Source organism: Quercus robur, chromosome 5 (assembly GCF_932294415.1).
Source record: "Quercus robur chromosome 5, dhQueRobu3.1, whole genome shotgun sequence".
NCBI lineage: Eukaryota > Viridiplantae > Streptophyta > Magnoliopsida > Fagales > Fagaceae > Quercus > Quercus robur.
Genome location: NC_065538.1, coordinates 29,106,557 through 29,119,282, shown reverse-complemented (window position 1 = coordinate 29,119,282; position 12,726 = coordinate 29,106,557). Strand labels below are relative to the sequence as shown.

Below are 12,726 nucleotides of genomic sequence, written 5' to 3'. Positions count from 1 at the left end.
AGTAAAGTTATTGCTAACCGCCTTAAACCTTTGTTAAATTCTATAGTCTCTGAAGCCCAAAGTGCATTTATAGCTGATAGACTTATCACAGATAATATTTTAATTGCTTTTGAGTCATTGCACTATATGAAAACCTCTAGCTCGGGCAAGGAAGGTTTTATGGCCTTAAAGCTCGATATGAGTAAGGCATATGACTGAGTGGAGTGGAGTTTCCTTGAAAAAAATCATGTTAAAGATGGGGTTCCAAGATTCCTAGGTGGCTTTGATCATGCAATGTGTATCCACTGTGACCTATTCCATACTCTTAAATGGTGAACCTAAAGGATTCATTCGACCTTCTAGAGGGTTGAGGTAGGGTGATCCCCTGTCCCCTTTTCTCTTCTTGTTTTGTGCGGAGGGACTAAATGCTCTTCTCAACAAAGCAGTTGATAATGGGGAAATTAGGGGTTTATCTTTATGCCGTCAGGGCCCTAGGATTACTCACCTCTTTTTTGCAGATGATTGCCTCCTTTTTTGCAGGGCTAATAGAACTGAGTGTCATAAAATTCAGCAACTACTTGACTGGTATGAGGTTGCCTCGGGCCAATTGGTCAACAAGACTAAAACTACTCTCTTCTTTAGCCGTAACACACCGGAGGAGGTCCAACATGACATTCAGGTCTTACTAGGGGTGCTGGCTATCAAACATTATGAAAAATATCTTGGTTTACCATCATTTGTGGGAAGACAAAAAAAAGCTTATTTCAATCAGATTAAAGAGCAAATTTGGGCAAAAATACAAGGATGGAAGGAAAAGTTACTTTCTCAAGCCGGGAAGGAAGTCATGATCAAGGCGGTGATTCAATCTATTCCCACATACTCGATGAGTGTGTTTCAACTGCCTTTGGGTTTACTTAAAGATATTGAGGCGATGATCCACAAATTTTGGTGGGGCAACCAAGATAACAAAAGGAGAATGCAGTGCGTGAAGTGGGATACTCTTTGTTCTCCTAAGTCTTTAGGAGGCATGGGATTTCGGGATCTTTGACAGTTTAATGATGCCCTCCTTGGAAAACAAGTGTGGAGACTCTTGCATGAGAGAGAGACGCTGTTGTATAAAGTGTTTAAACCTAAATATTTCCCATCTGGCAGCATTCTGGAAGCAGATTTCAGCCAACGAAGTTCTTTTGCGTGGAAAAGTATTTTACATGCAAGAGGGGTCATTGGCAAGGGTGCACGGTGGAGAGTAGGAGATGGGTCATCCATAAACATTTGGAATCATAGGTGGCTGGATATATATCAGGGGGAGGCAAGATTGCATCTCCCAATTTTAATCCTTCTCTATCCACAGTCAAGGATCTTTTCATCCCTGGTACTAAAGTATGGAATAAGGAGCTTATTGAGCAAAATTTCTTACCATGGGAAGCTGAGCGTATTCAAAGCATCCCGGTTAGTCATTTTCCATTGGAGGACTTGCTTATTTGGCCACTCACCACTGATGGGAATTATTCGGATAAAAGTGCTTACCAGTTGTTATCTTCGGAAAGTAGATCTGCTCTGCCTAGTTCATCTGAAACAGAGGGTTGTAAGCACTTTTGGAATGGAATTTTGAAGTTGCAAGTACCTAACAAAGTGAAGCATTTCTTGTGGAGACTTCAAGGGAGTCTTTGCCCACCAAGCTGAACCTCTTTTCACGGCATGTTCTATCGGAAAAGTTCTGTAATCTCTATAAAGAACACCCTGAAGACACCATTCACTGCTTATGGCTATGTGATGGAGTCAAAGGAATTTGGCTATCAGACCCTATTTTTAGCTCCCTATAGTCCAAAGTTTTCAGAAGCTTTGGTGATCTTGTCGAAGCCATGTTGGCAGAGACAAGTCCAAACGTTGCTGCTCTGTTTTCAATGGTTTCATGGTGTATTTGGGTTAGACGTAATAATCTGAGAGAGAAGCAGCCGGTTTGGGAAGTAGGGGAAACGGTGTGACGGGCTTGGGAGCTACTGCAGGAATTTCGAGACGTTCAGGACAGGCCATCTCGGACCTCCGTTCAGTGCTTGAGACGGAAATGGAAGCCGCCGGGTTTAGGAGCTTACAAGCTCAACTTCGACGACGCTATCTTTGAAGATTCTTCGAGTGCAGGACTGGGAGTGGTAGTGAGGGATGCGGAAGGCATGGTTATTGCTGCACTGAGACAAATCATTCAACTTCCTAGTTCTGTGGACTTGGTCGAAGCCTTAGCTGCTTGGAGAGCTCTTCTTTTTGCCCAGGAGCTTTGTCTTGGTCACGTGGAAGTGGAGGGTGATTCATTGAAGATCATCACAGCTATTAATAATCCGCAACAAAATAGGACACAGTGGGGCCATGTAATTGAAGATATTAAAAAAGCTAGCTCTTGGTTCCCATCTTGCAGATTATGTCATGTATATAGGGGGGGCAATGGTTTAGCCCACTCCCTTGCTAAAAGAGCAGTTTTATCTGCTGATACAGATGTGTGGTTAGAAGAACTACCACAAGATTTAATTCATATATTTCAGGCTGATTTACCTCAATAAAATTGACTTATCTATTCCTCAAAAAAAAAAAAAAAAAGATAATGAATTATTCAACTTTAATAATTACTTTAAATTAGAAAAAAAATGGAACGTAAAATCAATTTGGCGGCTAAACAGTCAAATATTTGAATTTAAAACAAATGAATTGTAATATGTTGAATAGTAATGGAGTGCATTAAATGGTTTGTCCATGAACTATATATAATTATTTTATATAAAATAAAATAGAAAAATCAAAAAGGAATTTTTTTAAGTATGACGTGGCTGATGAGATGACTCAACACAAGTGTAGCAATATTAAATTCATGTCTCATTATTTAGATATTTATATGTAGACTAGCTTGTAAACACATTCATATTCGTAGATGCATGGATATATTTAAAAGATATATGTTAAGATGCATAGTATAATTCTTACATATATAATTTGAATATTATTGATAGTCATTCTTATATATATATATATATATTAACTCTTTAAAAAGTCTTGAAATGATATTATTAGATAGAAAATGTAAATTGTCCATTTTTTTAAAAAAAATTTATGTTCATTAATTCTAGACCCTTTGGTTTTTGTATGTAATAACTCATTCGGATGAATATTTATGATGTGGTTCCACATTTAACTTCAAAATTAATTAATAAAACTCTCTTTGAAAATAAATAATTTAAAACACATGTCACAAAATTGGATTTCAATTGTAAAATCTAATTGTATTTTCTCTAAATTTTTCCGATATATATATATATATATTGATTGGATTAGATTTAATATGACAATTGTTGAGGTTTATTAAGGCTCTTTGAAGGCCATGCATACTTGTAATTAAGGTGAAAATCTTTTAAGTGTGCAACTACTTAACCCTCTTGGTTGGGTTTGCGCGTGACAAAGTCAAATGGTCAATTTGAAATGATCCAAGTCAATTGTTTCCAGCTTCCAAGATTTTTATTCTAGGCTTATCACTTGCCTCTTGCAAGAGAGCTTCTTCTGCCATATTTGCACTTAAAATTGAATTGACCCCCTCCTCTACCACAAGATCTCACCAAAAAATCAAAGAATGTTAGTTATGGCAAACAAAATACGAAAGCTTGTCCTTCGTCTTTTATGTTTGCTATTCCACTTAGGGTCATCCAGTTCCCTGTACCATGATACATTAGTGCAAGGACAAGAACTCAAATTTCTAGGAAAATCATATTCTACTTATGGAAAATTTGAAATCGGATTTGTCAGATGATGTTGAATTTCTGGCAGAATTATATTCAGTTAGTGCGAGGATATCACTTCCAAAACTCATAATTCACATGAATATCACTATCAAAGTTTAGATTAAAACAAACTCAGGCAAAAGGATAAAACCCACTAAAAATATTTGGAATTTTTACCTCAAATAATAGAGAGAGTGAGCTTTAACTTTTTCTTTTGAATAAAAAAAACATCTACCTAAATTAGAGTTATAAGAAAGAACAAAAATCAAGAGAGAGGGAGAGAAAGAGTACTCACAGTTTTTGCGTGGGAAAAATATGGATTGAATGAAATAAATTATATCAAATTTATATAAAATAAGATGGGGAAAGGAAAAGTGAAAATATAAGAAAGTGGAAATGATGGAGGAAGTTTAAAGGTAAAGTAAAGAGTAGTAGGGAGATAAAGAGGCAAAGGGGAGGGGAAAGGATGGAGGAAGAGAAGAAGAGTTTTTTTATTTTATTATTATTTTAGAATAGGAAGATGAAGAGTTTAAATATTCAATTTTAACAATTACTTGAAATTTGAAAGAAGAAAACGAAAAGTTGAAATCAATTTTGGTAGTTGAATATAATCAAACATTTGCATCTAATGAATAGTAACGTTTGTAATGAATAGTCAAACATATGCATATATCCATTAAAAAGATAGTGAATTATTCGATTTTAACAATTACTTGAAATTAGAAAAAAGAAAATGAAAAGTTGAAATCAATTTGGGTAGCTGAATAGACAAATATTTACATTTAAAACAAATGAATAGTAATATGTTTTTATTTTTTTAAGAAATATGAATAGTAATATGTTGAATAGTAATTGAGCGCATTAATAGGTTTGTCCATGAACTGTATTTGATTATTTTATATAAAATTAAATAGAAAAATCATAAAGGAATTTTTTTAAGTATGACATGGCTGATGAGATGGCTCAACAAAAATATAGCAACATTAAATTCTATGTCTCATTTTTTAGATATTTATATATAGACTAGCTTGTAACCACATTCATATGCATGAATGCATGGATATATTTAAAAGATATATATATTAAGATGCATAGTATAATTCTTACATATGTAATTCGAATATTATTGATAGTCATTCATATATATATATATATATATATGTTAACTCTTTAAAAAGTCTTTAAATGACATTTGTGGGGACTATGGCCCAAAATAATGTATTGGGTCTTGGGCCTTGTCCAAGGACACTAACAAGTCCGAGTAGAGAAACATGACTTAGGTGATCTACTTTGCAAGCCTCATCATTGGGAGACAAAGGGAGGAAGGTCCGAGGAGGAACTTCTCCTCAGACACGGCAAACCCAGACCAAGTATATATTCAAGTGGTTGAAGTGCGTCCCCTGAACACGTGAAAGAGAAGAAAACTCAAAATATCTAAGGAAAGACTGTCACCACCACATTAAATGCATTATAGCTGCTTTTCTAGCCGCATTAATGTGGAGAAAACACCTGAACAGTGTTGTCTTGACTGCCATAACTCACAAAGGACTAAAATGGGTGTCTGATAGGATGGGTGCTCAAGTGGAGGTCCAGATGATCAACAAGTAGAGGCCCAGATGATCAGAAAGTGCCTATATAATGCAAAGAAGCCCCCATGAAGTAGAGGCAAAAAAGAAAGGAGAGGACAATACTGTAGCATGCAAAAGAACCCTAATATGGTGATTTGTACTCATAAATAAAATCTCAAATCTCCTCAAACTGAGTTTCTTTGAAGATAATAGCTTTTATTCTTGCCTGTCTATCCCTCAATTCCATGCAAGCCATTGCTCAACTCATCTAAACCTAGTTCTTCGACTCATACTCTACAAAATTCATTATATTGGACTTTTCTGGACCAAGATTCCATGCAGTTTGAGCTTGGGCTCAAAATTTTGTCCGTACAACATTATTAGGTAGAAAATGTAAATTGTTTTTTTTTTATTTTTATTTTTTATGTTTACTAATTCTAGACACTTTGGTTTTTGTACATAATAACTCACTTGGATGAATATTTTTGACGTGGTTCCACATTTGACTCCAAAATTAAGAAATAAAACTCTCTCTGAAAATGAATAATTTAAGACGCATAGCGCAAAATTGGATTTTCTCTAAGTTTTATATATATATATATATATATATGTAGATATAGATATATATTAGCTTGTAACCCCATGCATATGCATGGATACACTTAAAAATATATAATAAGATATATAATGTAATTCCTATATATATAATTCAAATACTATTGATCGTCATTTTTATATTTGGTTAACTCTTTAAAAAAATTTGTAAGGATATTATTGGATATAAGATGTAAATTTTCCATTTTTTTATTTATTTATTGTGAATCACTTTTTTTTTCTTTATGATTCATTTATTCTAAACTCTTTGATTTTTGTACTTAATAACTCACTTGGATGAATATTTATTGTAAGGTTGAATTTATTCAACCATCTAATTGGCTTTATTCCGTGCCAAATTTGCTTGTAATTCAGCATTTAGTAACCCTGTATTTAGGTGGGTTTGTTGTAAGGGTAATGAGTGAGATAGAGTGAAGATTGCTCAAGAGTGTGCAAGAAAACAGAGACTCGCGGCTGCAAGCCGCCAGAAGCAGCACACGTGCCAAGCATGCTGGAAGATGAACAGTCATGCTAGCTGGAGCACTACAGGATAAAACAGGACAACTGGCCACATGGTTAACTCGCGACTGGATCTCGCGACTTAGTCAAGCCGCGAGGTCAAGCCGCGAGCCACCCCTGTTTTGTAAAACCTGACGTTTCACATTCCTCTCCCACTCCAGTATAAATACCCCTTTTACCCACGATTGAAAGAGAGCTTCCAGAGAGAATTTTGAGAGAGAAACCCTAAAGAAAAACCAGATTGTTTCACCCACAATCTATACCTTAGAGTCTCTTCAAATTCCTCATCTCTCTTCCTCTCCATTGTCAAAACCTTGAGAGGCATTATACCAAACCTGGTTCTCACCATCATCATCACTATGAGACAGTTGTTTGGATTTCTGGGAAGCAGTTAGGAAGGAACCAATCTTCATTGGTTGATGCTACGGTCTAGTAGCGGAATCCGGGAAGCTAGAAAAGAAAAAGGTTCGGCGCAACCTCGTTGGAGCAAGAAGCTTGGAGGGCTTAGGTGCACTGGGTAGATTAGGCTTGGAGGGTCTATTGCTGTCCTTGTATCCCAACTGTATTTTCTAGTGGATTGTTTACCGCTTGGAGGGCGGCGGAGAGGTTTTACGCCGAGGGCTTCGGTTTCCTCTTCGATAACACATCGCGTGTTGTCTTTGTGTTTGCATCTTCCTTCCTCTCTATCTTTGCCTTTTTATTATCTGCTGTGGTTTTATTTTGTTATGGCTTAGATAGTCTTTAACCAATTTCGTATTATAGCATGTGTTAAGTTTCCGCACACTAGTTGTTTGACATATTGCTTGTATTGGTTAAGTTGTAATTTGGAGGTCTAAACGTTCAAAGGTGTTTTGTACACGTTTTTGAACTTTCATTTATGATGTGGTCTCACATTTGATTCTAAAATTAAAAAATGAAACTCTTCAAAAATAAATAATTCAGAACACATAGCACAAAATTGGAACTCTAATTTGAAATTTTAATTTAGGTTTATCTCAACTTCACCTATTATTATTATTATTATTATTACATATACAATATTTTTTTTTTTTGAAAATAAATTACATATACAATATCAATTTATAATTATTGTCTACGAAATTCTACTAAATACAATACAAAATAAAACAATAAACTGGTCAAATAGTATCTCCTAAATTGAAAGGATATGTATGTATGGAATCGTTCAGCATAATTACAGTTTGTTACATTCGATATCTTCATATACAAAATATCTAAATAAAAACGGTATAAAAATATGCTCATTAGTTCAAAAATAACTTACAAATAACTTATAAATTTGAATTGTTTTTAATTATATGATTAGGGTATTTATGGTTTATTTATATTGGACTCTTCGTTTTCTACACAAAATTAATTCATTTAGCACAAAAATTAAAATAAAATAAAAAGATAGGACATGTGGCACAAAATTAAACTCTAATTGAAATCCAATTTTTACATTGAATTAACTTACTTGGCACAAAAATTTAAAATTTAGATTAGATGAAACACAGCACAAAATTAGACTCTAATTGAATTCCAATTTGAAATCTAATTAGATTTTCTATCAGCTTTACCTATTATTATATATATAGAGAGGCAGGTGATAAGCCTAGACAAAAAATCCTGGAAGCCAGAAACAATTGACTTGGATAGTTTCAAATTGACCATTTGACTTTGTCACATGCAAAGCCAACCAAGAGGGTTAAGCATGCAACAACAATAGTCACACACTTAAAAGATTTTCACCTTAATTACAAATATGCAAGGCCTTCAAAGTGCATTAATAAACCTCAACAATTGTCATATTATATCAAATCCAATATATAACAATTGTCATATTATATCAAATCCAATATATATATATATATATATATTTATATTTATATACTTTGAAGGCCTTGCATATTTGTAATTAAGGTGAAAATCTTTTAAGTGTGCGACTATTGTTGGACAAGTGGGTATGTCAACTCATCTTCATTTCGCCTAACAAACTCCAACTACAGTTTTGACTACACATCAAATGAGAATGAAACATACTTCAGCTACTCTGCTGCGGACATATATTCCCCACAGTTATCGATAAATTACTTGGGAGTACTTTCTGATGATAAAGGCGCTATAGTTAATTGTACTTCTGATTCCTCTTATTTAAATGAAGGATGTGTGGCCAAAGTGAATCTTCAATGCAGGAGCCTTAATGAGACATTTTCTCGAGTTTTCGGTTCATGGCATGATGATGGATTCAAGTTTAATGAAGGTGACAACCTGACCCTTATGGATTGTAAGACCAAGTGCTTGAACAATTGTTCTTGCGTTGCCTATGCATCTACAAATGAAGAGAATCAAACTGGCTGTGAGATTTGGAGCACAGGGCCTGGAGTTGCTTCAATAGATGCTAGTAAGCGACGGACAATATACTTCCTTGGTAAGTCTAATTAATTCATGCTCGAGACTAATCAAATTAATGTGCATATTATTGATGTATTACATGTAGATATAAGATATATACTATTAACTTAATTTTTGAAAATTGAAGGAAAAAATAACCTAGATTTTGAATCTAACACCCCAATCTTCATGTCAACAATATTGTCCACTTTGAAGTCCATACCCCTCATAGCTTTGTTTCTCCCTAGTAAAGGGCAAGAAAAAAAATGTGTTGTTAATATTTTGGTTATTCAACCCACATATAAGGCATTCCCTTTTACCACACCCAAACCATGTGAGATTTCATGGATAGCCCTCACCTCATCACACCGATGACCCTTGCTTTGTGCTTGGAAGAAACAAAGCTGCAAGGGGTATGGACTCCAAAGTGAACAATATTGTTGATATAGGTTTTAGGACTAAAGGGAAACATTGAGAATGTATAGAATCAAAATTTTGTACAACCACAAAGAGGCTCAATCTCAAATGATTTGAAGCCTCTAGGGGTCAAAGAGAAACAATGAATTTTTTGAGTCTTATTTTGATTTCTAAAGCACAAGCAATCATGCAACTTAAGTCATAGTAAATCACAAGAAAAAGAAAACTGAATAGAAATACTATTGGTAGTATTATTGAAAATATGTTTGCCTTTGTAGCAAAAAACGTAGCAAACGGTTATCAAAAAAAGAAAAACGTAGCAAACAGGCGGCTGAATAGGTGGTGGATATGGCTAATCATGGCAGTAGGGGCAATTATTATCTCGTTGTTGTGCCTCTTAGGCAACGCAAAATGGAAAAAATGCAGAGTGGAAGGTAATTGATGCTCCTACTATAGATTTTTAGATATATTACTAATGATCAAGAAGAAAAAAAAAAATCAACTAATATTTTATGTATGTCAATTAGGGGAGAGAAAAAAGAAACAAAAATTGCTCATACAAGAAATTGGAGGTAATGCAATACCTTCCACAGTACATGACAAAGTGAAGAAACAAAATAAAGATGGACAAGCTAGCCATGAGTTGCAAATCTTCAGCTTTGAAAGCATTTCTGAAGCTACAAATAATTTCTCAACTGAAAATAAATTAGGAGAGGGTGGCTTTGGACCAGTTTATAAGGTTAATTCTTCTCTCTCTCTCTCTCTCTTATAGCCTAGCTAATCCAATTCATCCGGTCAATAAATTAACACTTGAGGTGAGCCCAATTGCTAGGAAGAATCTCGATACAAAATTAAATAATGTAACCAGAGATTGAATTAAGATGATATGAGTATGACTAATACAATATACTTTCAGGGTAAATTATCTGATGGACCAGAAATAGCCATAAAAAGACTTTCAAGAAGTTCTGGGCAGGGATTAGTAGAGTTCAAGAATGAAGTGATTCTTATTGCCAAGCTCCAACACACTAATCTTGTTAGGCTTTTAGGGTTTTGCATTCAAGAAGAAGAAAAACTACTAATCTATGAGTACATTCCCAACAAAAGCTTAGACTTCTTCCTCTTTGGTAGGATGTGGTTATTGATTATGAAAGTTCACTTATGTGAAGATTTTTTCTTTCTTTTATATAAAGTCAAAACAACACTTAATCATTTGCTTGCTATTAGATCCTACTAAAAAGTATTTATTAAGTTGGAGGACACGCTTCAACATAATTGAAGGCATTGCTCAAGGACTTGTTTATCTCCACAAATATTCAAGACTAAGAGTAATTCATCGGGATTTAAAAGCAAGCAACATTTTGCTTGATGAGGAGATGAATCTGAAAATATCTGATTTTGGCATAGCAAAAATATTTGGGTTGAAAGGATTAGAAGAAAACACAAACAGGGTTGTTGGAACATAGTAAGTATGCATTTCATTTCAAGCAAGCATAATTTAAATATATTTTTTTTTGTATGCGCACATGTATATATTTGCTTGTTCATGCTAAAGCTCATTGGTCACTTTTTACTTCAGTGGTTATATGTCCCCAGAGTATGCAATGAATGGTGTTGTTTCGATAAAAATTGATGTATTTAGTTTTGGGGTTCTACTATTAGAAATCATGAGTGGCAAGAAAAACAACAGTCGCTATCACTTTGAGTATCCGCTCAACCTTATAGAATATGTAAGTTTCTTAGTTAACCCTTCTTAACCAATACCTGGACTTTTGAACTTAATGGTTAACATTGTATGAACAATTGGACTAGTATCAGGCATGGCAGTTATGGAATAAAGGTAAAAGTTTGGAGCTAATAGACCCAGCAATACTAGAGGAATCACACCCTCCATTTGAAGCATTGAGATGCATTCACATTGGTCTCTTATGCATACAGGATCAGGCAAAGGATAGACCCACCATGCCAGATGTTGTTTCTATGCTTTCAAATGAAACTCTTAAACTATCTTCTCCAAAACAACCTGCATTTTTTACCAACACAATTGCAGAAGACTTGGGGGTTTCAGAAATTAAGCCAGAAAACTGTTCCAGAAATAGTGTCACAATTTCTATGATGGAAGCCAGATAAATACTAAAATGCAATAGTTATGTATGAATGTGTGGTATGTACATGCCCATGTTTTTTGAGGACAAACGGCAGAATGTACATGCCCAAGTTAATAGGACTGTTCCTAAATGTAACTAGATAAACCTGTATCCATAAATGAAACCTAGTTTCATTTATCTTTTGTCTTGTTGTAGCAATTAAAGGAATTATCGATGCTTGTGTGAGTCAACTAATTTAATATTTGTCGTAAGTGTCCTAGCTCAGTTGTTTTTGGTAAAGCTAACCATCCGGGTGGTTCAAGGATTCACTGACCTCAATGTTTACCAAGCACATATAATATAGGGCAAGATTTAGATACAGTACTTAGGTACTATTCCTTAGATTCATCTCTTAAGATTTTGCTATGTGAATTTTTTCTCATAAGATAAAATTTTATTTTTTAGTTAAGTATCTACATGTCAGAATCTTAAGAGAAGAACCTAGGAACTGCATCTAAGATATTGTACCTAAGTTTTATCCTATAATATAATACTTGCAGTAATGAATATGTCAACTCTCCCACTTCTTTGGTTTCTGGTTGGACTGGTGGCATCTTGTTGGTGTTTTTATACACTAAATATGTCCCTAGGATGGAGTATGATGCAGCAAGAAACATTGAAATGGAACTCTCTAGAGTTTTAAAGGATTACAACTGGTGTTGACCCCTTGCTAGATAAGATGCTCTAGCAGAAATACAATCCGAATTAACCATGTTACAGAATAAGAACTAGGACAAACCAATTTGGCTTAAATCAATATCTGGAAATCTCTCAAAACTCGAAATGCAGTTGAATCAAGAGGGCTAGAGTAAATTAGTATAATACATTCTGGTTCTCTAAGGCAATCCCAACAACACTAGAGTTTATAATTTCATTTGCCATGCTAAATAGATCATCTACAAGAGATACGTTGATTCACTGGGTTACAAAGCTTGTATATTTTGCACAAGGCTTATGGAGAGTAGAAAACAATTGTTTTTTTAATACGCTTTTACTAAATGAATTTTTGGAAAAATTATGGACATGTTTCATTCAAACCATATAACTAAAACTACATATAAACGGTGTTTTCAATTGCTTGTTAGCCAGATAGGTAAAGTCTCTGATGATTGAAAATGGGATCTAGGGCTACGTCAAAAACTGATTACTGGTCTGATAATAAAGAGTTATCATTAAAAACATATTGAAGTATCATAGGAGTAAAAAATTAATTTAAAAAAAAAAAACCGGCCTGGAGCCAATTTTTTGGGGTTTTCCCAAAGAAAAAAAAAATGGTCTCATATATGGGCTGGGCCTTAGAAATCTGGCACATTCCAAACCCATTAATAATTTCAGTTTCAGTATTATACT

General features: G+C 34.4%; 1 protein-coding gene across 1 annotated transcript; it reads left to right on the top strand.

Moving 5' to 3' along the window:
- The first annotated feature begins 431 nt into the window (after nucleotides 1-431).
- Nucleotides 432-11,582, top strand: LOC126728075 (G-type lectin S-receptor-like serine/threonine-protein kinase At1g67520). The gene is made up of 10 exons (XM_050433949.1): nucleotides 432-564; nucleotides 1,331-1,599; nucleotides 1,986-2,473; nucleotides 8,428-8,849; nucleotides 9,508-9,663; nucleotides 9,757-9,968; nucleotides 10,146-10,356; nucleotides 10,457-10,694; nucleotides 10,809-10,959; nucleotides 11,048-11,582. The coding sequence occupies exons 1-10, from the start codon at nucleotides 432-434 to the stop codon at nucleotides 11,357-11,359; spliced, it is 2,592 nt and encodes an 863-aa protein (XP_050289906.1). The 3' UTR covers nucleotides 11,360-11,582.
- The last annotated feature ends 1,144 nt before the right edge of the window (nucleotides 11,583-12,726 follow it).